The 24,760-nt window shown below is 49.9% G+C and overlaps 1 protein-coding gene and 1 pseudogene across 1 annotated transcript; both read left to right on the forward strand.

The window, feature by feature from the left end:
• Window positions 1–200: 200 nt before the first annotated feature.
• On the forward strand, window positions 201–15,575 carry LOC115547198 (TBC1 domain family member 8B-like). The gene is given in 19 exon segments (XM_030361202.1): window positions 201–651; window positions 1,904–2,014; window positions 2,702–2,820; window positions 3,732–3,957; window positions 4,397–4,637; window positions 6,246–6,453; window positions 7,293–7,460; window positions 8,174–8,335; window positions 8,937–9,087; window positions 9,739–9,953; window positions 11,226–11,286; window positions 11,289–11,329; window positions 11,331–11,343; window positions 12,199–12,290; window positions 12,292–12,348; window positions 12,350–12,370; window positions 12,372–12,487; window positions 13,376–13,508; window positions 15,369–15,575. Coding segments are annotated over 19 exon segments (2,325 nt in total). The 5' UTR covers window positions 201–524; the 3' UTR covers window positions 15,432–15,575.
• On the forward strand, window positions 15,549–24,221 carry LOC115547155 (TBC1 domain family member 8B-like; annotated as a pseudogene).
• The last annotated feature ends 539 nt before the right edge of the window (window positions 24,222–24,760 follow it).

A 24,760-nucleotide genomic window follows, 5' to 3' on the forward strand; every position in this document is an offset into this window, starting at 1 on the left:
TTTCCATAAAGTTATTGCAAAAAATACTTGAATTCGCCATCCATTGGCATGTAATTTCCCAGTTAATGTGTATATTCTTATTTTCATCGTATTAATTGATATAATATTTATTATTATCTCCTCTGTTTCTCAGTATCACTTTAATAAAGCTTCCATTTGTATGAGGCTCTTCATATCCTGGTTGTGATGCATCTTCCTAAAACAGAAAATACAACACGCAATTTGTAAACAGACCGTTTATTTTCCTGCATAAACTACAACCACAAAAGAAGCACACGATTCAACCGGCTGAAAAAATATATGAAACGACAAACGCCAGGAATACACACAGACACTGCTCAAAACAAACTACAACTCCCATGGTTCCGCGCGGCATCGCTGTTATTTGGCTTCATGTCTTGTAGACGTGGGCAGCAGGGAGGGACTCGAACAAACAAACCTCCAGAACACCAACATATATAAATATATATCTCCTGACATGCGGAGGGGATCTGAAGGATAACTCCTCTCACCAGACCCCCAACATGTGGTTGAAGCCGGAGGAGATCCTGCTGAAGAACGCCTTTAAACTCTGGGTCACTGAGAATGACAATGATTATTTCGTGCTGCAGAGGAGACGGGGCTACGGGGAAGGGGCAGGCGGGCTGACAGGTAACATCACCGTAGTTTGAGTAATAACGGTCTGGTGTCGGTGATTAAAGGCTTATTTCAGACATCTCGGTGATTAACATTGAATCTCAGACGCAGTAACTGCTCCATGGAAACCTCTAGGTATTGTAGAAACTAACGGCAAGGGTAGAGGAGAGTAAAATGCGTATGGCAACAGGTATATATAATGTATATATATAAATATATATCACAATGCATAGCTCCTATGGTTCACTAGTTGCTTATTGTGTTGTGTGAGTACCAGCTCTCCCTCTGTCTGCTACGTCTCCTATGTCTCCTCTCGCTTTTTTTCCACGTCTGCTTAGTTGATGGTTTGTATGCATGAGGATGTTGACTTAACCCGCAAGTCTGAGCAGTCAGATTTAACCTAATATTCAATTTTTTTTTTTTTCAACCACATTTCCTTCCCTTTTACTGAACTGTAGATCAACAAACACAGCTCTGCTTTCACGTCTGGCTCCCAAAACGTTTGTATTATCACCACTCAGTGGTTCATGGAGCTATGTCTACACACATTACATTAACACATGATTACATAGAGGAAATCCTCCTCTATGGAGCTGACAGCTTGAAGGAGGTTGTTCTGTAACTAAACTAGACATCTTCGTCATCCCCACCACCATCACCCTCACTTCACTTTTCTCGCGTTAATGGGTGTTAATGAGAGGGGTTTAGACTGACAAACAATCACGCTCACTAATGATAGTGTGGACTAAATACCAGCTGACACTGTGCAAGCATGCTCTCTCTCTCTCTCTCTCTCTCTCTCTCTCTCTCTCTCTCTCTCTCTCTCTCTCTCTCTCTCTCTCTCTCTCTCCCCCTCTCTCCCTCTCTCTCACACATGTCGTATATCTGCTCTAGTGACGTGGTAAACACCTGTCTTCTTCACTGTTGTACGAACTCAGTGGTAAAGACGACAGTTAAAGCACAGTGGTCGACTGAGATGTTGAGTAGGCCTGTGAAACATACTTAGACTGAGCTGAAGCCACGTTTCAGAGAGAAACAGGCCTCAGCCTCGACCTTGTTAATAATTCATCGAGGACATATTACAGATAAGTCATGGAGCCCTCTCGTTGTCAGTAGTGGGCAGGAGCAGGGATTGCGGTTAGATTCATGGCAGTATTCATTATGTTAAGCGCATGTAAGGTGGATCTCTGCGTGTTGTCGAGGCTTTCACGTGGGCGGTCGAACTCTGCCAGTCGGATCGTCGGTTGAGAGTAAAGTGTTGTTCCAGGTCTGCTGGTGGGAACCCTGGACACGGTCATGGACTCCACATCCAAGGTGGCTCCGTTCCGCATCTTACACCTCACCCCCGACTCCCAGATCTACTGGTCCATCGCGTGCGGTACGTGTCCCCAGCAGAGGCTGAAGGGCCCCGATTGGTCCACCAGGTGGGAGGTGGTGGCATCACAGGTCGGTGCGTCCACCCCAGATGCATGATGGGATAGATCAGCTCTGCTGTGTTGCTGGTCGAGTCTACTGGGTCGGCTGGTCGGCGGATCATCACACATCTGGGTGGACACTCCTACTTGTGATGTCACTAATGGGTCGATTTCTAAAGGGCTTGTAATTAACATTCACATTAACATCACAGCTAGGGGGAGAGCCAATAGGGGCTCTTAAAATATGTTATTGTAATGTTCTTAATGCCTTCATTTGATCTACAATGACGAAGTCTTCAGTTTATAAATTGATATTACACGATTATATAAAGTTTAGTTTATATAGTGATACATGATGACATAGAGTTAAGTTTATGAGGTGATAGAACAGGATTACATCGAGATGAATTTATAAAGTGATATAACATGATGACATAGAGCACGTCATAATTTTATAGCGTTAAGTTCATATAGTGTTGATACATAATTATATAGTTAAGTAATATAGGGTTGATGCATGGTTATATAGAGTTTGTATATTGTTAGTACGTAGTCGTGAGTAATTAGTGATTATAGAGTTGGTTTGTGTAGTGTTAGTAGTGAGTAACTAGTGAATACTGAGTTTGTGCGTACGTTGTTCCCTGGGTCAGGTGGCACCAAGGAAGAGATTGTGAAGCACTGGGATTGGCTGCAGCAGAACATCATGAGGACCCTGGCCGTGTTCGACTCCAGCGATGACATCACCAGCTTCGTCCAGGGAAAGATCAGGGTATGAAATGTCCTCCATGTTGCTGGTGTACCCTTGTTGTTATACAGCGTCATGGTATCACAGGTCCTTGGTCCTGGTTCAAACACGCACAGCAGATGGCTCATGTGGAGCTCTGACTGACTGCATCCAACTCAGCTGAGAAATGCTCGTGTTTGAATCTGAAACAACACTCATCCACTTCAAATGCATCTCACACAACAAGTCCATGAAGAGATGCTTGTTGGATTGCTTTTGACTTTAAGAAGACCTTCTCCTCTTCCCTAAAGCGTCATTCATCATCACAACTCAATCTGTCTCAGTCTCTCTCTCTCTCTCTCTCTCTCTCTCTCTCTCTCTCTCTCTCTCTCTCTCTCTCTCTCTCTTGCTCACTGTCTCTTTCTCTGTCGCTCTCTGTCTCATTTGTCTCTGGCTGTCTGACTCTCTGTCTCTCTGTCATCTCTCTGTCTGTCTCTCTGTCTATCTCTGTCTGGCTCGCTGTCTCTGTCTGTGAGAGGCAGAGAGTGTGAGAGGCAGAGAGTGATAGAGGCAGAGAGTGTGAGAGGCAGAGAGTGTGAGAGGCAGAGAGTGTGAGAGGCAGAGAGTGTGAGAGGCAGAGCGAGTGAGAGGCAGAGAGTGAGGGATGCAGAGTGAGAGAGAGGGAGAGAGGCAGAGTGAGAAAGAGGCAGAGGGTGAGAGAAGGCGAGAGGCAGAGAGTGATGGATGCAGAGTGAGAGAGAGGCAGAGTGAGAAAGAGGCAGAGGGTGAGAGAAGGAGAGAGGCAGAGAGTGAGGGAGGCAGAGAGTGAGGGAGGCAGAGAGTGATGGATGCAGAGTGAGAGAGAGGCAGAGTGAGCGAGAGGCCGAGTGAGGACGCGTGTGATTGGCCCCAGGTCCAGTGCCTCATCACCCCGGCTGTGTGCGTCCCCCCCGCAGGGTCTGATCGCCGAGGAGGGCAAGAGCTCTATGGTGCAGGAGGAGGACCCCGAGAGGTTCAGGGAGGCCCTGCTCCGGTTCCACAAGTGGTTCGAGCTGCCGGCCAAGGAGAAGCTGGTCACCTACTACTCCTGCAGCTACTGGAGGGGCCGCGTGCCCTGCCAGGGCTGGCTCTACCTCAGCACCAACTTCCTCTGCTTCTACTCCTACCTGCTGGGCGCCGAAGGTAACGCCCACACCTGCTCACAGAGGATGGAGGAGTGGTGTTCCAGTACTGTAGCCTACACCTTCTCTCACAGAGGATGGAGGAGTAGGGTTCCAGTACTGTAGCCTACACCTTCTCTCACAGAGGATGGAGGAGTAGGGTTCCAGTACTGTAGCCTACACCTTCTCTCACAGATGATGGAGGACTAGTGTTCCAGTACTGTAGCCTACACCTTCTCTCATAGATGATGGTCATGATGTAGACTGAAGACCTAAAGTTCAGTCCCAGTAGGGTTCCTCCTCCCTGGTGAGAGGGTGTCCGCTGAAGTCACACAGCTATTCATAGATAGACTCATAATTAGGCAGATGGGGAGATAGATGGATGGGTGGATAGATGGACAGATGTATTGATAGACAGCTGGGTGATGATGATGTCTCCTCCCTGGTGTTGTGGGCTCCAGTGAAGCTGGTGATCTCCTGGGATGAGATCTGGCGCCTGGAGAAGACGTCGAACGTGATCCTGACGGAGAGCATCCACGTGCAGGCTCACGGCGAGAACCACTACTTCTCCATGTTCCTGCACCTCCACGAGACCTTCCTGCTCATGGAGCAGCTGGCCGACTACTCTGTCAAGAGGCTGTTCGACAAGGAGTCGTTCAACCGCGAGCCCAGCCTCTGCGACCCCCTGCAGATCACTAAGAGGTGGGCGGCACTGCAGCTGGACTCAGGCTCCGGGTCCACACGGGAACACACTGAACTAAGGCTCTGTTTAGTTAGATGACGAGTACATGGTTTCTTGGTCTTTGATACGAGAAACAAGATCACATCGGAAGATTTAAATACAGATTGGTTTAGATATGTTTTTTTCAATACAAAATCGAACAACTTGCAAACTCACTTGATTAAGTAGTTCCACAGACGGACTCCGATTCAGCAACCCTGTCTAGACTCAGACCTAGAGGTATCTGTCTAGACTCAGACCGCCTAGATGCAGCTGGTAGACCTGTCTAGACTCGTTTGGATCACAGTCCGTATCCCCGAGCTAACTAGTGTGGTGTGATGCGCTCACGATATCTGGGATCTTAAAGTCTCAGACAGATGTTGATTTGGGCGAAACAATGTGTGGTGAAGCAAATTAACAAAGACTTAAGAAGTTGGGGTTACATTCATTTGTTATACCTGAATATGGGGTGCCAGGTCTGAAAGGTTGGGACCGACCGACTGGGTTTGGGTGTGGTGCTGATAGAAAGGGATACTGCTTGTAATCCTGTCTCCTCTAATACACTCCATGGCTGCGCGACGGCTTATACAAACCACAATGCACTGGAGGATTGATTCTAATTAATTTCAGTTAAACTCTTTGTGATGCAGGAATTTGTACGCTTTTGATTATGAGTTAACGTCTGTGGGGCTTTACAGAAGATGAGCATGAGGTTACAGGATGTTATAGATTGGTAAGTAGGTCTCCCCTGGTCCCAGGTGGATCGGCAGTGTTTGTGTTACGCATCATTATGCTGCTCAGAACGCCCGTAGCAACACGGCACCCAGAGTGAAAGTGTCCTTGTTTTCCCAAACAGGGTCCAGCTAGGTGCATATTCCCAGTGGTGAGCTCTGGGCATTCTCCGCCACACGCGGAAACAGCACTTGTTCCAGTTACTCCACTCAGGAACACTATTCTTAGTTACGCTGTGTGAGCTGTACATTGTCCTGCACTCCCCGGTTTTAAAGTCAGGCTGGGCATTATTACTCACCTCCGCTCGCCGTGTTATAAATGTAGGTCACCTCCGCTCAGGTTATTATAATGAAGAGAAGAGAAAATATTAGGCACCTTCCCTCACAGTATTATTCTGTAGGGGATGTCTCTGAGTCCACAGTATTATAAAGTAATCTTATATCCTTTGTATTAATATAGTATTACATCCTTTGCCCTGACATTATTAGAATCGGAAGAAGACGCTGATCAGTGGCTTACTGTCACGGTATTATATAGTAGAGAATATAACAACCACGTTGATGTCACCTGCCCTCACTGTCGAATGTCACCGCCGCTCACATAGAATCATTCATCCGTCACCTACCCTCGCAGCATTTGAATGTAGAGGACATCACCTCCACTCACATCATAGTGTAGAGTCACTCATCCGTCACCTACCCTCACACTAAGAGGTCATCCCCATCACTGAGTCTGGGGTGACCTTTGAGCCTTAACTCTGGGTCTGGCGCTGACCTTTGGGGCTGGCGCTGACCTCTGACCTCGGAGGCTGACGTCTGGGTCTGGGTCTGACCTCCTGCATCTCCCCTCTCCTCCAGAGGTCTGGAGACCCACGCCAGAAGCGAGCAGTTCCGGATGTTCTTCCGCCTCCCCCGGGAGGAGAACCTCCTGGAGGTCCACGAGAGCTTCCTGTGGGTGCCCTTCAGCCACTTCAACGCCCTGGGGAAGATCTGCCTGTCGGAGAGCTACCTCTGCTTCGCCAGCCAGGACGGCACCCAGTGCCACGTCATCATCCCCATCCGCGAGGTGAGGGCCCGCCCGGGGGACCCTGGGCCGAGAGGGCGTCCGCTCAGAGGGGGTTCTGGGAGCTGGCGTACCTACCAAGCGTATGACGACAGTGATGTCATTAAAGCAGTGGAGTGGAAAGGGGTTCAAGGTTTATTGAAACCGACATTAACCTTTGGGACGGTTAATGCGCACATTATAACTATGCTACTAACAGTTGTTTTATTATAATTTTTAGCTTTTATTTAAACAGGTGAGGCGTAAAGGTATAGTAACGTCTATTTAATTGATTTTTGTTGAATATTTGATACTTTATTTTAGCACGTTCCAGGTGGTCAGTGTAACAGGGGGTGATGTCTGTTCCAGGCGGTCAGTGTAACGGGGGTGATGTCTGTTCCAGGCGGTCAGTGTAACAGGCGGTGATGTTGGTTTCAGGTGGTCAGTGTAACGGGGTGATGTCTGTTCCAGGCGGTCAGTGTAACGGGGGCTGATGTCTGTTCCAGGCGGTCAGTGTAACGGGGTGATGTCTGTTCCAGGCGGTCAGTGTAACGGGGTGATGTCTGTTCCAGGCGGTCAGTGTAACCAGGGCTGATGTCTGTTCCAGGCGGTCAGGGTAACAGGGCTGATACCTGTTCCAGGCGGTCAGTGTAACGGGTAGATGTCTGTTCCAGGCGGTCAGTGTAACGGGTCTGATGTCTGTTCCAGGCGGTCAGTGTAACGGGGCTGATGTCTGTTCCAGGCGGTCAGGGTAACGGGTCTGATGTCTGTTCCAGGCGGTCAGTGTAACGGGGGCTGATGTCTGTTCCAGGCGGTCAGTGTTCCAGGCGGTCAGTGTAACGGGGGGGTGATGTCTGTTCCAGGTGGTCAGCGTGGAGAAGCCCGACTCCAGCAGCCGGTCGCTGACGGTGTGCGTGCGGGGCAAGCGGGCGCTCCGCTTCTCGGAGGTGCGGTACTACGAACGCCTGGCCGGGACCATCCGCAGCCGCTGCGGCATCGCCAGCAGCCCGCAGCACTCGGCCTCCACCGAGGTACGCAGCGTTAGGAGTCGGTTGGTGACACTTTATGAGAGGGAGAGAGAGAGGGAGAGGGAGAGGGAGGGAGAGAGAGAGAGAGAGAGAGAGAGGGGGAGAGGGGGAGAGGGGGAGGGGGAGAGAGAGAGAGAGAGAGAGAGAGAGAGAGAGAGAGAGAGAGAGAGAGAGAGAGAGAGAGAGAGAGAGAGAGAGAGAGAGGGAGAGAGAGGGGGAGAGGGGGAGAGGGAGAGAGAGAGAGAGAGAGAGGGAGAGGGAGGGAGAGAGAGAGGGGGGAGAGGGGGAGAGGGAGGGAGAGAGAGAGAGAGAGAGAGAGAGAGGGGGGAGAGGGAGGGAGAGAGAGAGAGAGAGAGAGAGAGAGGGGGAGAGGGAGGGAGAGAGAGAGAGAGAGAGAGAGAGAGCGCTCTTGAGTGTCCTTGAGTGTTCAACTGCCTTCACATGTAACGGTCCAGAACGTGATCGTAAACAATCCGATCTACATTTAAATGTATATTAGGTATAAAGCAGACACTTTGGTTCAACATTGGAGTAGCTACACAATGTTTGACAGGGCTGCAGTACCAAGTTAAACAAATAATTGGACAGATCGCAAAGTAAACGTAGGAACAGGAACGGTACGTGTCTGGAAGTGGTAGAAGAGGTTAAGCAAACAGAAAGGTTCAACCCATCAGTCGTTTCAGGGCGTGTGTGTCTCATATCCCGGCCCTCCCCAGACCATCAAGGGGGAGTGCCAGACACTGATCAACCACTTTGAGGACAACCCCGACGACGTGACGCTGATGGTGGGCCAGAGGGACAGCAGCAAGGCCGTGAGCACGGAGGCCCTCATGACCGTCTTCCACCCGCAGGACGTGGAGAACCTGGACCCCAAGATGGTGAGCATGGAGAGACCTGACCTGGGGCTCATGACCCCCACCTGCTGGGCCGACTGAGGGCCGGGCGGGCACCTCATGAATGAGGGGGGTGCTGAGGAGGTGCACATGTATCTACGTTTGTTCATCATCTCTGCGTTATAAAGATGACCTTTTTGGGAGACTTTTGTGCGGACGATGCTTTGAATCACTAATGCATTTTTTTAATTTTAAATTTATCCTTGATTGAGCCAGGAAGATCCCGTTGAGATGCGAGGTCTCTTCTTCAGGGAGTCCTGCTGAAGACACAGCACAAAGTTACACAAGAAAAATGAAATGTTTCATGTAAAAAACGATTTCACATGATGGAACGCATGCAATACATAAATAGTACAACTACAAAACGACATGAAAGCTACGCGAATTAAAATAAGTTGGGAAATGCATGCAACAGTGCAAAGACCTGTGTAAAGTGTAAAGACGCCTGTGTCTTCTCTGTTCCCTGAAATAGACAGAAGTTAATCTCTGTCCTCCTTCTAAAAGAGAAGGGAATCCGCCTTTAAAGGAGGTTCATTCCTCGATGTTCTCCCGTTAACGGGGTCATACTTTGTGTGTTCTTCTCCAGCTGAAGGAGAAGATGAAGGAGCAGTCGTGGAACATCCACTTCACAGAGTACGGTCGAGGAACCAGCATGTTCTTCACCAAGAAGACCCGGGACCTGATCGTCCGCGGCGTTCCCGAGGCGCTCCGAGGAGAGCTGTGGATGTTGTTCTCAGGTGATCCTCCTCCACCTATTACTCCTCCTCTCCACCTCCTCCACGTCCTCAACCTCCTCCACCTCCTCCACCTATTACTCCTCCTCCACCTCCTTCACCTTCTCCTCTTACTCATTCTCCGTCTCCTCCACCTCTTACTCCTCCTCCAACTTCTCCTCCCCCTCTTAATCCTCCTTCATGTCCTCCACCTACTCCTTCTCCTTTTTACTCCTCCATGTCCTCCCATCTTCTCCACCTCTTACTCCTCCTCCACCTCCTCCACCCTCTCCTCCTCCCCTTGCTCTATCTACTGCTACTCCTGAACCTCTCCATGTTGGAACCTCTGATCCTCGTTGGTGAACAAAGCAGCACGAGATTACAAATCATTCAGATCTCAAATCTTCTCTTAATCCGGCGCTGTAGAAATATATTCACATTGTAAAGAAGAAAGAGTAACCGATTTTATGAGTCATGCGGTGGTTTTATTAGATTCTTTAGACTGACCTGAAGTGTGAGAAATAGCAGTTTAATATTTGAATGATGAAATGAGAAGCTGGAGCTGGGCTCTGACTCATGGGGAGGTGGTTGTGTCGTTGCGTCGTTGTGTGGTTGTGTGGGTGTGTCGTTTCGTCATTGCGTCATTGTGTGGTTGTGCGGTTGTGTGGTCCGTAGGGGCGGTCAACGACATGGCCACCCACCCCGGCTACTACACGGAGCTGGTGGAGCACTCCCTGGGCACCTCCACCCTGGCCACGGACGAGATCGAGAGGGACCTCCACCGCTCGCTGCCCGAGCACCCCGCCTTCCAGAGCGACACGGGCATCTCCGCCCTGCGCAGGGTGCTCACCGCCTACGCCTCCAGGAACCCCAAGATCGGCTACTGCCAGGTGAGCTCTATGTGGGCGTGTCTCTACTGCCAGGTGAGCTCTATGTGGGCGTGTCTCTACTGCCAGGTGAGCTCTATGTGGGCGTGTCTCTACTGCCAGGTGAGCTCTATGTGGGCGTGTCTCTACTGCCAGGTGAGCTCTATGTGGGCGTGTCACTACTGCCAGGTGAGCTCTATGTGGGCGTGTCACTACTGCCAGGTGAGCTCTATGTGGGCGTGTCTCTACTGCCAGGTGAGCTCTATGTGGGCGTGTCTCTACTGCCAGGTGAGCTCTATGTGGGCGTGTCTCTACTGCCAGGTGAGCTCTATGTGGGCGTGTCCCTACTGCCAGGTGAGCTCTATGTGGGCGTGTCTCTACTGCCAGGTGAGCTCTATGTGGGCGTGTCCCTACTGCCAGGTGAGCTCTATGTGGGCGTGTCACTACTGCCAGGTGAGCTCTATGTGGGCGTGTCTCTACTGCCAAGTGAGCTCTATGTGGGCGTGTCTCTACTGCCAGGTGAGCTCTATGTGGGCGTGTCTCTGCTGCCAGGTGAGCTCTATGTGGGCGTGGCTCTTAACGTAAGGTGAGCTCTATGTGGGCGTGTCTCTACTGCCAGGTGAGCACTATGAGGGTGTGTCTCTAACGCAAGGTGAGCTCTATGTGGGCGTGTCTCTACTGCCAGGTGAGCTCTATGTGGGCGTGTCTCTACTGCCAGGTAAGCTCTATATGGGCGTGTCTCTACTGCCAGGTGAGAGCTGGGGCCCGGAACATGTTAGAGAGATTTGGGCATGTCTCTAACGCCAGGTGAGCCCAGGTGAGCTCTGGTGTGTCTCTAATGCCAGGTGAGAGCTGGCTTGTCTCTACTGCCAAGTGAGCTCTGGGGGCTTGAAAATGTTTGGAGAATAGTCTGAAGCAACGTTACTCAAGATAGAGAAGGAATAGAATCCAACCAGTGCGGCCTGTTTTGCTAGTTTCTCTAGTTTCTATGATTAAATTTGTTAATCGTAAGAAACATGTGATACACTCAAAGTAAGGCTCCAAAAAAAGTTAAACCTAGTTTAAGTTTAACCTAAGTGTTAGGTCGTCATCCTCATCATTGTCCTCGATGAGTGTTGTTCATTTGACTATTTCTGAAATCCTACATATTTTTGTGTCTGTCTGTCTTTCTGTCTGTCTGTCTGTGTGTGTGTGTGTGTGTGTGTGTGTGTGTGTCTGCGCGTGCGTCCTGGGTGCGTTCGTATTTGTGCGTGCCGTGTGCCTGGGTGTGTGTGTGTGCGTGCGCGGTGTCTTCAGGCGATGAACATCCTGACATCGGTGCTGCTGCTCTACGCTAAGGAGGAGAGGCCCTTCTGGCTGCTGTGGCCGTCTGTGAGCGGATGCTCCCCGACTACTTCAACCGACAGGATCATCGGTGAGACGCAGAGAATATAACAACCACACAGATCTCTCTCTCTCTCTCTCTCTCTCTCTCTCTCTCTCATCTCTTACTCTCATCTGCTCTCTCTCCTCTCTCTCTCTCTCTTCTCTCTCTCTCCTCTCTCTCTCTCTCTCTCTCTCTCTCTCTCTCTCTCTCGTCTCTCTCGTCTCTCTCTCTCTCTCTCTCTCTCTCTCTCTCTCATCTCATCTCTCTCTCTCTCTCTCATCTCTCATCTCTCTCTCTCTCATCTCTCTCTCTCGTCTCTCTCGTCTCTCTCTCTGGTGAGGTCTTCACACCGGTGAGAAGACCGCTCTCTCTCTCTCACCCTCTTTCTAACCCTCAGCAGCGTCAGGGTGGAGCCACTTCAAGTGATGACAGCATAGTCGTTCTGTGTCCACATTAATCTACCTAGGCATCCTTGAGCATGAGGCTCCCACAGTAAAATAATAGTAGAGTTGCCAATTGTTTGTTGGACAATAGACGAGTGCCATTCTTGTGTGTGTGAGGAGGTGTATTACTAACAGTTGCTAAACACTCAAGAGCTGTTAACAATTTGTTTGAAGGTAAATATTAATATAAATATACCTGTTGGCTCTTTCGTGCCGCGGGAGATGACAGCAAAGAGAGTAGAGACCACAGTAGAGACTACAGTAAAACCTGAAGCACAAAACAAATCGAATCATTTCGTTGCAAAGCGAACGAAGCATGGGAATGTACCGAAGGTGTGCACAGAACCCTCTATGTTCCGTGCATTCACACTCTGACGTACTTGGCGTGTCTGGTTCTCTGAGGTCCTGTGTGTGCCGGAGGGTCTAGAGCTCATCTATACATCCCCTCCCCCCCCCTCAGGAGCCCTGGTGGACCAGGCGGTCTTCGAGGAGCTGATCCGGGACCACCTGCCCCAGCTGGTGGAGCACATGGCGGACCTGAGCTTCTTCTCCGTCGGTGTCGCTGTCCTGGTTCCTCACGCTGTTCGTCAGCGTGCTGCCCATCGAGAGCGGCCGTCAACGTGGTGGACTGCTTTCTTCTACGACGGCGTGAAGGCCATCCTGCAGCTGGGCCTGGCCGTGCTGGGCGCCAACATGGAGGCTCTCATCAGTTGCCACGACGACGCCGAGGCGGTCACCATCCTCAACAAGTGGGTGTCCGATGGAGCGAGGTCTTTAGTGGGCTGGGTTAGGTGGGTCTGGGAGGCCTGGCCTGGTCTGAGTAGGTCTGGGTGGGTCTGGGTTTAGGTTGGTCTGGGTGGGACTGAGTGGGTCTGGGTGGGTCTAAAAGCAGGGGTTCTCAAAGTTTTGACAGCTGAGGGCCAATTTAGGAACGCAGAATTTGACTGAGGAAAAGCCAAAGGAAAGAAAAACTAGGCGGAAACGCCATCAGCATCCCAGAGGTGAAAAAAAACATCTGGGAGGACCTCTGGGAGTGAGGTCAAGTGCGGTCTAAATCACAAAACTGAGGTTCATCCTTTTAAAGTAATGTACAGTACGGATTAATCCTAACAAATGGAACAGGATTTAATTGAAAGCTAAGGGTCTTTAATAATTAATATTGATATAAAAAAAACATATAAAAAAAAAAAACATTTTTATTTCTTTTTTACTTGCATCTGTATGTCATCGCGGGCCGCCAGGAATGTTTCTGCGGGCCGCCATTGGCCCGCGGGCCGCACTTTGAGAACCAATGGTCTAAAAGTATATTGGTCTGGCTTGGTCTGGGTGGGTCTGCTCAGTGAGGCCGTGTGGGACTCAGGGGCTGGGGGAGCATATTGGGTCTTATTAGCATTGGGTTCTAATTGTTTTGATCACTATTGGTGATAATAGTTCATATTAGTTTTAAAAGGAGGAATCCCGTACTGATGAATTAAATATCGGATCTAAGGAAAATTAACCTCACTTTATGGATGCGTTAATGAGGGAAGTCAAACTATTCATGTTCCTCATAATCCAAATCCTGCTGAACTCGTTTTTATGAAACATTGTAGTTGGATGTTCTGATGTTTTTTTTTTTTTTTTTGCTTCCCCGTCAGATTCTTCGACAGCGTGACCAATAAGGACAGCCCCCTGCCGCCCACGGTGCAGCAGGCGTCGCTTAGCAACAGCGACCGGTCCTCCCACGCCACCGTGGACATCAGCGAGTTGATCCGGGAATCCTACGAGGTAGTGGAGAGGATTCTCCCTCACTGTAGGAGGTTCACTGTAGGACTACAGGACTCACTGTAGGACACTCACTGTAGGAGGGTCACTGTAGGACTACAGGACTCACTGTAGGACACTTACTGTAGGAAGGTCACTGTAGGAGGGTCTCTGTAGTAGGGCCCGACCGTTATTGATTTTTGAGTGCCGATGCCGATTCATTTCAGAGAAAAATTACGATTACGATTTAATCGGCCGATTAAAAAAAAAAAAAAAGCATATAAAACGTAGTTTTTGATACCTTAAATATACTTTAAACACTTTTGACGAATATGTGAATTGAATGCAGAACCTTTGAGTGTTTTAGAATACATTTACTGTCAAAAATGAGTGTAATGTAAAATAAATAACTAACTCCCAATGTGCTGCGCTCGTGAGCAGTGACTAACACGTGCGTGCTGAGCAGTATGGTCTCACCGTTAGAGTCTACAGTATAACAAATTAACAAGGCCTGGGACCTAAAGAAAAACAGGCACAACATGCTCAAACAACGCGTCTTGTGTACATTGGTGAGGTGAGCGCGCAGCTGCCTGAGCGAGCGTGCTTTCATGTTGTACGGTAAAATTCAATCTCCTCTTTTTTACTCCAGCTAAAGTTGTTAGTTAGCAAGGCGAGAAGGAGCGCAATCTGCAGGATACTAAGCGCAATAACATTTAAAAAAAAAAAAAAAAAAAATCGGTTGTAATCGGCGTCTTTTTGGCCGATGCCGATTATTTTCAAAAGGCTATAATCGGCCGATTAAATCGGCAGGCCGATGAATCGGTCGGGCCCTACTCTGTAGGACACTCACTGTAGGAGGGACTCTGTAGGAGGGTCACTGTAGGAGGGTCACTGTAGGACACTCACTGTAGGACACTCACTGTAGGAGGGTTACTGTAGGACACTCACTGTAGGAGGGTCACTGTAGGACACTCACTGTAGGACACTCACTGTAGGAGGGTCACTGTAGGACACTCACTGTAGGACACTCACTGTAGGACACTCACTGTAGGAGGGTCACTGTAGGACACTCACTGTAGGACACTCACTGTAGGACACTCACTGTAAGACACTCACTGTAGGAGGGTCACTGTAGGACACTCACTCTAGGACACTCACTTTAGGAGGGTCACTGTAGGACACTCACTGTAGGACACTCACTGTAGGAGGGTCACTGTAGGACACTCACTGTAGGACACTCACTGTAGGACACTCACTGTAGGACACTCACTGTAGGACACTCACTGTAGGTGGGTCACTGTAGGACACTCACTGTAGGACACTCACTGTAGGACTACAGGACTCACTGGAGAAGCCTCTCACTGTCTGTAGGACACTCACTCGAGAAGCTACTCACTGGAGAAGATACTCACTGGCGAAGATACTCACTGGAGAAGCTACCCACTGTTGGACACTCGAACCTACACCTCACTGCACGCTCCTCACTGGAGTCTCTCACAGTAGCTCTTCCTCATTAGTAGCTACTCACTGTAGCTCCTCACTGTAGCTAGAGGCTACAGGCTACAGGCTACAGGCTGGAGGCTACAGGCTACTCCCCGTAGCTCCTGACTAGCTAGAGGCTGGAGGCTACAGGCTACTCCCCGTAGCTCCTGACTGTAGCTAGAGGCTGGAGGCTACAGGCTACTCCCCGTAGCTCCTGACTGTAGCTAGAGGCTACAGGCTACATGCTACTTCCTGTAGCTCCTGACTGTGGCTAGAGGCTGGAGGCTACTTAGTGAAACTCTTCCCGTAGTTCTCCTACTACACTCTTCACTCTAGCTCCCTGTAGATCGTTCTTGTGTCCTCGCTGACCCAGAGTCTCCTCCCCGCTCTCATCCATCTCCTCAGAGTACGGCAGCATCCGCTCGGAGGACGTGGAGAGCTCCAGGAAGAGGAACAAGCTGTTTGTGATCCAGACCCTGGGAGACACCACCAAGCAGAAACGTGGTGGGGCGGAGCCTTTGGTTTGATGGGGATGCGACGTGTGGCGGCCAGGGGGGCTCGCTCGGTTAACCTTGGCCTTGTTTCCTTTCCTATCTCCTCGCTCCTAGCTCCGCGTCGGGTCACAAGAAGTCAAAATTCAGCGCCTCACAGTTGGACGACCTGTACTACCTGTTTAAGGTGAGGACAACCGCGGTCATCCTGCACATATGAATACCGGGGGGGGGGGGGGGGGGGGGGGGGGGGGGGGGGGGGGGGGGGGGGGAGGGGGGGGGGGGGGGTGTCTGGTGGTTAGGGGGTTGACTTCCAGACAGAAAGTTGTTGGTTTGAACCCCAAGGTCCATAGCCGAACTTGTAGGCATCCTAGACTAAGATGACCCTTGACCCCGACCTGCTCCTAGATGACCTGTTCCTGAATTCACAGCAAATCAAAGCATCTGCTGAAATTAAATAAGATTTTCCTGTCTGGGATCAGAAAAGTGGAGCTTATCTTGCCTTGAATGGCAGCTAACTATAACATCCTGTCGGTGTCTGGCCTACAGAGGCAGCATTTCCTCAGCTGCTACTGGATGATCGACAGCCCGGCGCTGATGCACCACGACCCCAGCCAGCCCTACCTGGACCAGTACCAGCTGGGCTTCCAGCAGTTCAGCCTCCTGTTCTCCCTGCTGGAGCCCTGGGCGGTCTGCTCCGCCAGCCACAGCCTCTCGCTGTGGGTCTGCCGGCTCATCGACCACAACCAGGACGGCCTCGTCAACTTCAAGGAGTTCTGCTCCGCCCTGGGTGAGATGAGTGGTCTCTCTCTACACAGCTCTCTCTCTTCTCACCGTCTCTCTCCGATCTCCTCTGGTCTCTCCTCTCCTGTCGTCTCTCTCTCTCTCTCTCTTCTCTCTCTCTCTCTCTCTCTCTCTCTCTCTCTCTCTCTCTCTCTCTCTCCTCTCTCTCTATCTCTCTCGCTCTCTCTCCTTGTCTCGTCTGGTAGAGGAATCTCTCTCTCTCTCTCTCTCTCTCTCTCTCTCTCTCTCTCTCTCTCACCGGTGAGATGCATGATCATCTCTCTAACTGGTCTCTCTGATGTTCTGGTGTCTAAACTGGACCTGATCGCTCTGTCTCTGCTGTTCTGGTCTCTCTGGTGTCTAAACTATACCTGGTGTCTCTGTCTCTGATGTTCTGGTCTCTAAACCAGACCCGGTCTAGTCTCTGATTTTCTGGTCTCTCTGGTGCTCCACAGACATCTTTTACCACGGGTCCTTCACCGACAAGCTGAAGTTCCTCTTCAAGCTGCATCTGCCTCCAGGTACGTCCTGTGAATACTTCATGAAGATGTCAGGAGCCTTGTTGAGTTGAGATGTTTGGGATGCGATGGCTTATCTTGTTCCTCGTCTTTGATTCTGAAACTGTCGTTCTATATCGGAGTTGGCAGCTGTTGAGTTAGATTAGTCACCCGGATAAATCTATAAATAACAAGCCTGGACAGAGATTAAACATGAAAATCTGTTTAGAGTAATGGATATCTTAATTATTTAAGGGCTCAGTCGACTCGTCAGCGGCGGTGTCAACATGTTGACAGAACACGGGAATACGTGATTTGAGTCGGTAACAAGCAGCTGTGGGCTCTCGGCTCCTAAACAGCTCTGATAATCTGTCTTTCTCCCTCAGTCTAAATATAACCTGGTGTGAACCGCGTGGCCGGGCTGGGAAGAGTGTCCTTCAGTCAGGAGCTAGTGTGCTACTGTGTCTGGGGATGTGTGTCTGTGTGTGTCAGTGTGTGTGTATTTGTGTTAGTTTGTATGCCTGTGTGTTGGTTTGTGTGAATGTGTGTTTTTTTGTTTGTGTGTGTCTGTGCGTATGATGGGTGTTGGTTGTGTGTGTGTGGTGTGTGTGTGTGTGTGTTGTGTGTGTGTGTGTGTTGGTGTGTGTGTGTGTGTGTGTGTGTGTGTGTGTGTGTGTGTGTGTGCGCTCAGTGTATGCTCCACAGAGCTTGCCTGAGGAGACGAATGGGAATCATGCACATGCTGGGTAGGATATGCACACACTCTCACACAAAGGGGTGTATGCGGCCTTTGTGTGCGTGTGTATGGCCTTTTGTGTGCGTGTGTACGTGCCTTTGTGTGTGTGTGTGTGCGTGTGCGTGTGCACGTTCGTTGCGTGTGTTTGGAGGTGAGTGGAGCAGATGGGATCCCGGTGTGTAGGTGAGAGCGATGACGTCTCTGCAGACCTCCTATTCAAACCAGACCAGCAGAGGGGCGTGGTAGTGTAGGGGTCAGGGTGTTAGAGTCCCAGACCAAAGGGTCTGGTCCCAACGTCCGCAGTCCTGCCGTGGACACCTACAGCGAGATGGGCCCTGACCCCGCCTGCTCCTCAAGAACATGTCTCTGAACGAACCCACTGCACGATGATATCAAACACCTGCTAGGGGACAACGAAATGAACAATGAGCACTTGGTAGTAAATAGGGCTTTGACTTATGCCCAAAAATCATATTCGAAGTTTCGTTTGTTTATTAACATTAATATTAGAATATATTTGAATATTTATTAATAATATTCTGACCATTAAATGCCTTCAGTAAGTCCTGGATTGGGCTTTGCGAGGTTTGTTTACCGGCGTTGCTATGGTTACCGGTCTTGCGTGTCCAACGGTTATTAGGTTTCTAATAAATCGCGGTCTAATCAATACTTCATTCACTGCCTCTTCCGTGGTCATTACAATATTATGAATAGACTGCGTGGGGTTCTCCGACGTCTCTCCCTCTTGACCTGCCATAAACGGGTTCCAATATTAAGGGCTGCCTAATATTCGTTTGAATTTTGCTTTATTTTTTGATATTCTAATTATATTTGAATAACGAAGTTCGGAGTCAAAGCCCTAGTAGTAAAATAGTATATCTAAAGAGCCACATAGGGGGATAAACACACTGAGGACATAGACATCCACATGGTAACAAATATGTGCAGTATGTATGTTCTATGAGGTCCACGTCTATGACACCAGCCCCGTGAACATGCACCATTCACCAGAGGCTCGTGCTATAGACATGAACCTGATAGAACATACATATTGTGCATAGAGCAGTATGTATGGACACTAGGCGAGTGTTCTAGACGTGAACCTCATAGAAGTATGTGTGTTCTATGAGGGTCCACGTCTATTTCCACCAGCCCGGTGTTCACGTCTATAGCACTAGAGGCCGGTGTTGTAGACGTGAACCTCAAACGTACATACTGTACTATGCAGTTTGTATGTTCTATGAGGTTCAGGTCTATAACACCAGCCCGGTGTCTGTCAACTCACCACTCACTAGAGGCGGGTGCTATTGACGTGAACCTCATCGTAACATACAGCACTCTGTGGTAGCAGCAGCCGTGGCAGTAGCTGGTGTCAGTGGACGGCTTCCATGCCTTCTTCTCCAGGGACGGGCTGGCTCTGATAGGAGACACTGGGAGGGAGGGAGGGAGGGGGGGGGGGGGGGGGGGGTTTATGGCCCTGTTAGCTCGACGCCCGCCCGCGCGCTATATCAACGCGGACTCTGAGCACGGACGTGGCATTTATGGCTGACGTGCTGTCAAGGTCTTATCGCCATGGCAACACGGGGCCAAGGCATGCCGGTGGAAACACGAGCAGGAACACTCCCAGGAACGCACACAGGGGATTCTAACGCCAGCATGTATGGAAGGATCGGAGGTAGCTGGTTTGCGTTGAGACGTGAGGACCAAATAGTTTAAAGGTGACATAATATACCAGCAGGTTTGAGTGTGATTACAAGCTGTTTTGAAAATCTGCCACTTCTGACATCACATGTGGCCGTGTCCACCTGGATCTATAATGGATAGATTAGCAACGTTTGCTACAGTCCACTGGGTAGGCTGGTAGACTGATCTTTCCAGCACACACGCACACCTGGTGGTATAATATGTCACCTTTCAATAGTATGACATCAGTTTGAACACTAACGGAACATGTTTGTCTGTGATTATACCTGATGTACTTTGTATAGTTAGAACTATTTTGGTTTTAGTAGTTGAGTCATTTAGCGACCGCCTCGTCCTCCCAGTGTCCCCGGCTAGAGGAGGGATGTTCACCCTTTCATAAACCTCACCCCTTCACCCAGTAACACGTGTGTCTGGTCGCTCCCATCCCACGGCTGTTCTCTATCGGGTCCTCACTGCGCTTCTTCTTCTTCTCCTCTACGCTGCTGTGTTTCTGACGCCCCGCCGCGACCTTCGACCTCGTAGCGTTCACAGGCGCCCCCTCCCTCTCGGGGGAGCGGAGGGTCTCTGCGTCCCAGGACCCCCCCCCACCTCGCTAGACTCACCGGTCAGCCTCTTCCTGTCTCCCGTCTCTCGCTGTCTTTCACTTTCACTTTCACTTTCTTGCTCATCTTATGTTGCAACAATAGCAGACTAATAACCATTTATTGGTCTTTTTTTTATTATTTTTTTTTATTGGTGATCGTTTTTTTCCATACATTTTATTAATTAGCTTTGTAGTTTGTGAATAGGCTTTTTGTACAATTAAATTATCGCCTCATTAGCGGTTATTGTTTTTAGACTTTTTTATTGTTTTTTATCGTTTTTCTGACATTTTTATGAACTACATTTTATTGGAATGTTGTTTTTCATAAGTTTGATGAATTATCTTTTATGGTGTTGATTACTTTTCGTTGATAATTGAATAACTTTTTTATGGGGAATAACCTCAGTACCTTTCTTTAGCTCAGTAGTTCTACCCCGCCTGCTCATACATTGCTTACAAGCTGCATGTGTGCTATGTATATATGTGTGTACTTCTGTGTGTACATATGCTATATATCTGTGTGTACATGTATCTCACACAGCGTTTGAGCTCCCAGAGGATGGTGTGATCAGAAAGAGTCCTGAAAGAGGTAAAGTTGCCCCTCCTCCTCTCCTCGTGCGTTCAGACTAGCGGCAGGTAGAAGTCTGACCCCAGCTCTGCGTCCGGGCTGACGGTTCCCCTCTCTGCTTGTGTTTGCAGGGAGAGGGAAGGTGGACCTGCAGGCCTACCTGAAACAGTGGCAGGACGAGATCCTGAAGAAGGAGGAGACCATCAAAGACCTGCCCAGAATCAACCAGGTACACTTATTCTCTTGATGGTTTCTTGACAGTACAGGTACTGGTCATTAGGAAGCAGGTAGGGGTTAGATAGTACAGAGACAGGTCATTAGGAAGCAGGTAGGGGTTAGACAGTACAGAGACAGGTCATTAAGGAGCAGGTAGGGGTTAGACAGTACAGAGACAGGTCATTAAGGAGCAGGTAGGGGTTAGACAGTACAGAGACAGGTCATTAAGGAGCAGCTAGGGGTTAGACAGTACAGAGACAGGTCATTAAGGAGCAGGTAGGGGTTAGACAGTACAGAGACGGGTCATTAAGGAGCAGGTAGGGGTTAGACAGTACAGAGACGGGTCATTAAGGAGCAGGTAGGGGTTAGACAGTACAGAGACAGGTCATTAAGGAGCAGGTAGGGGTTAGACAGTACAGAGACAGGTCATTAAGGAGCAGGTAGGGGTTAGACAGTACAGAGACAGGTCATTAAGGAGCAGGTAGGGGTTAGACATTATCGTATCTACATATAAATATAACTGTTAAATTGATATGTTGTGATGGTGGGAATAGTGTGACTCCATAGTTGAACCAGTCCAGTACTGGTGTTGATGATATAGTTGATAGAACCAGTCCCGTACTGGTATTGGTCACATTAGTTGATAGAACCAGTCCAGTACTGGTATTGGTCACATTAGTTGATAGAACCAGTCCAGTACTGGTATTGGTCACATTAGTTGATAGAACCAGTCCAGTACTGGTGTGGGTCTACAGCTTACAGAACCAGTCCCGTACTGGTGTCGGTCTATAGCTGATAGAACCAGTCCGGTACTGGTTTCGGTCTATGGCTGATAGAACCAGTCCGGTACTGGTTTCGGTCTATAGCTGATAGAACCAGTCCCGTACTGGTGTGGGTCATACAGCTGATAGGACCAGTCCGGTACTGCTGTGGGTCATACTGGTCCCCGTCTCCCCAGGCCCAGTTCATCCAGCTCTCTAAGACCATGTACAACCTGTTCCACGGCGACCCTGAGGAGGAGGAGCTGTACCGCGCCGTGGCCCGCGTCACCAGCCTGCTCCTCCGCATGGAGGAGGTCGGGAGGAGGCTGCAGGAGCCCGCCAGCCCCAAGAAGACCCCCCCGGCTCCCCCCGCCGGCCCCCCCGAGCAGGGGGAGGGGGAGGAGCAGAGGGAGGAGCAGGCCTCCTCTTCCTCCGCTGTGCAAAAGGACTCCCCCACCTCCTCCTCTTCACCCTCCACGGTGCAGAAGGACTCCCCCACCTCCTCCCCCGCCTCTTCCTCCTCCCCCACCTCCTCCCCCCACCTCCGCGGTGCAGAAAGACTCCCCCTCCTCCTCCTCCCCCCCCCCCACCTCCGCGGTGCAGAGGGACTCCCCCGTCTCCGGCGAGGTGGACTGGTCCTTCTCCTTCGAGCAGATCCTGGCCTCGCTCCTCAACGAGCCCAAGGTGGTGTTCTTCTTCGAGCGGCCCGTGGACGCGGACGCTCGGCTGGCCCACGCCCGGGCCCAGCAGCTCAGACCCAGGGCCAAGTGAGGCGCCCCGGGGTGGGGGGGGCGTCCGGTCGGTCCGCAACCCTCCATCCCCCCCTTTGAGGACCACGGGGGCTGTGGAAGGGGTGTGTTTCACCGCCCCCCCCCCCTCGGGTCGGTAGACCCTCTCACTCAAACCAGCAGCCCGGGTCCTGAAGTCCGACCGCGCTCTTTGTGGTCCGCGGGTTCGAGTTCTCCCTGAGAACGCCAGCCGCGTCGCCGCCCGACCACTCGCCATGGAGAGGAACCGCGTGCTCTCCGTCTCCGGTCCCCTTGTTGCTACGGCGACCGAGTCCGAAAAAACACAGTGAACGGATGGACGCGGTGAGTCACGCCGGCTCCAGCTTCTGCCGTGAGTCATCGCGGTGAGTTGTCACGTTCCCCGGAGCCAAGGAACGTCAGTGATCTGTTATTACTGACCTTCACTAAAACAGGATCTAAAGAGAGGAGATAATTAGTGAACAATTCCAGCCCACCTCTAAAAAAATATCTATTTTCGATTTTTGATTCATTTCTGACTAGCACCTGCCGTCGTTTGATATGTAGACAAGGTTTGGAAACGGGATCTGGTGTACATAGTCTGGTTTGGAGACCGGATCTGGTGTACATAGTGTGAATACGTCGATCAGGTTCGACACAGGATCTGGTGTCCTAGTCTGAATACGTAGATCATGTTTGGAGACAGGATCTGGTTTATGTAGTCTGAATACGTAGATCAGGTTTGACACAGGATCTGGTGTCCTAGTCTGAATACGTAGATCAGGTTTGACACAGGATCTGGTGTCCTAGTCTGAATACGTAGATCATGTTTGGAGACAGGATCTGGTTTATATAGTCTGAATACGTAGATCAAGTTTGGAGATGGGTGTTGTACAGTCTGATGTAACTCCACCGGCCATATTAGATGTTCAGTGTTGTCAATGAGTTACGATGTGAGGCTTGAGCAATAACTCGTGGAACAGGGAAGGCTATACTAATGGCACAAAAGTTATGGCACAAAACTGCCATCTCATGTCCAAGACAGGTAATGGTAGTTTGAGAAAGAAGTTGGAGTTAAGAAATCACTTGTTTCTCCATGGTAACCTTGTGTAAGTAGAGTGATTAGCCAATCAAAAATCGACCCCTTGAGTGACATCACAAGTGGGAGTGTTCCATCCAGATGCATGATGAGGAAGACCATACAGTTGGTCATGAACCGTGGTGGAATTTCCTACTGTTGATGTCACTAGGGGTAGGTTTGGGGGTAAAAAGGGGCATCCACTTCTTGGATTATGCATCGTATGTTTTCTCATTGAAGCTTCAAAGGGAATGCATGGCTGAACCACGTACTGTTGAAGCGCTTTACGTTCTCGTTATGTTCCTGTGTTGAAGAGCGTTTCCTTTGATAACTGTCGTCGAGACTCGAGCTGGGATCTTTGTATTTTTTATGGCATGAGTTTGTGGTTTGCCTTCCGAAACACTTGCACTTTTGTTTCAGTATGTCGCAGCGTACGTTCAGTGTCTGTTTTGCTCACGTCTCAGGGTGAAATGTAATTGGTCGGATTTGGATTTTTGGGCTGCCTGTGTTTTTGTTTCATTTCAAATTAAAAGCCCCCCCTGTAGGGTCCTTACAGGGCTGTGATCCATGCTGAGTGCTGACCGCTGGAGACAAGATGAGCCCGGTTACCGTCGGTTAACCAGACACTCTTCACTTATTCAGTCTTCTGCGTTCACATTTCCAGTTTTATATGTGTTCTATGAATTCCCAGATTTTGTTGTCAAAAGTAAAACGTGTCGCAGAGTTGTACATTAAGAGCTTGGAGTCATATCGCCGTGGAAACTTTGGATCCCAAACATTCCGAATCACTTTCAGAGATTTATGCAAAGAAATGTAGAAGTATAGAAACGTAGAAAAGACAGGAACATAGAGGGATTTTAGGAGAAATAGGGATCTTCATCTAACTCATTAAAGCACACTCCTCATAGCATGTAGGACCATGTGGATGGAATATACATATTTATATATAGAAATATCTATATTAATATATGTATTATATGTTCTTACCATGTGAACAGTAAAGATTCTGTTGTCGGTCGACTGAAAACCTGCCTTGGGTAAAAGATGTATATGTGTATCTATAAATAAATATATATAATAAGGATATGAAAGACATGTAATTGGTGGTTCTGATCTTCAGGGGGAGGGGGGTATGAGTCACCAGCTCCACTCTGAGCTCTGGTCCTAAGCGTCATCCCCCCATTGTCCATCAACCACTGTCCATCAACCTCTGTCCATCAACCACTGTCCATCAACCACTGTCCATCAACCACTGTCCATCCCTCACTCCTCATGGTGTCACCTAGAGTCAATGGGTAACACACACACACACACACACACACACACACACACACACACACACACACACACACACACACACACACACACACACACACACACACCTCCACTCTTTACCTCCACTTCGACTTCTTTGTCACCGTAGTTGCTCGGTCGCTCTGGGGCGGTTTCCATGGAGACCAGCGCTGTGGTCCACCTCCAGAAGGGGTGGCTCTCCGTCTCCGCCGTGGGGATGAACCTGACCCGGGTTAGTGTGGACCCCCCCCCCCCCCCCCCCCCACCACGACCCGGGAGGTGGGGTGCGGCCGGCTACAAACGGACATCTCTCCAGGACCCGGCCTGCCACGCCCGGGCCC

The sequence above is a fragment of the Gadus morhua genome, chromosome 7 (genome assembly GCF_902167405.1).
Source record: "Gadus morhua chromosome 7, gadMor3.0, whole genome shotgun sequence".
Lineage (NCBI taxonomy): Eukaryota > Metazoa > Chordata > Actinopteri > Gadiformes > Gadidae > Gadus > Gadus morhua.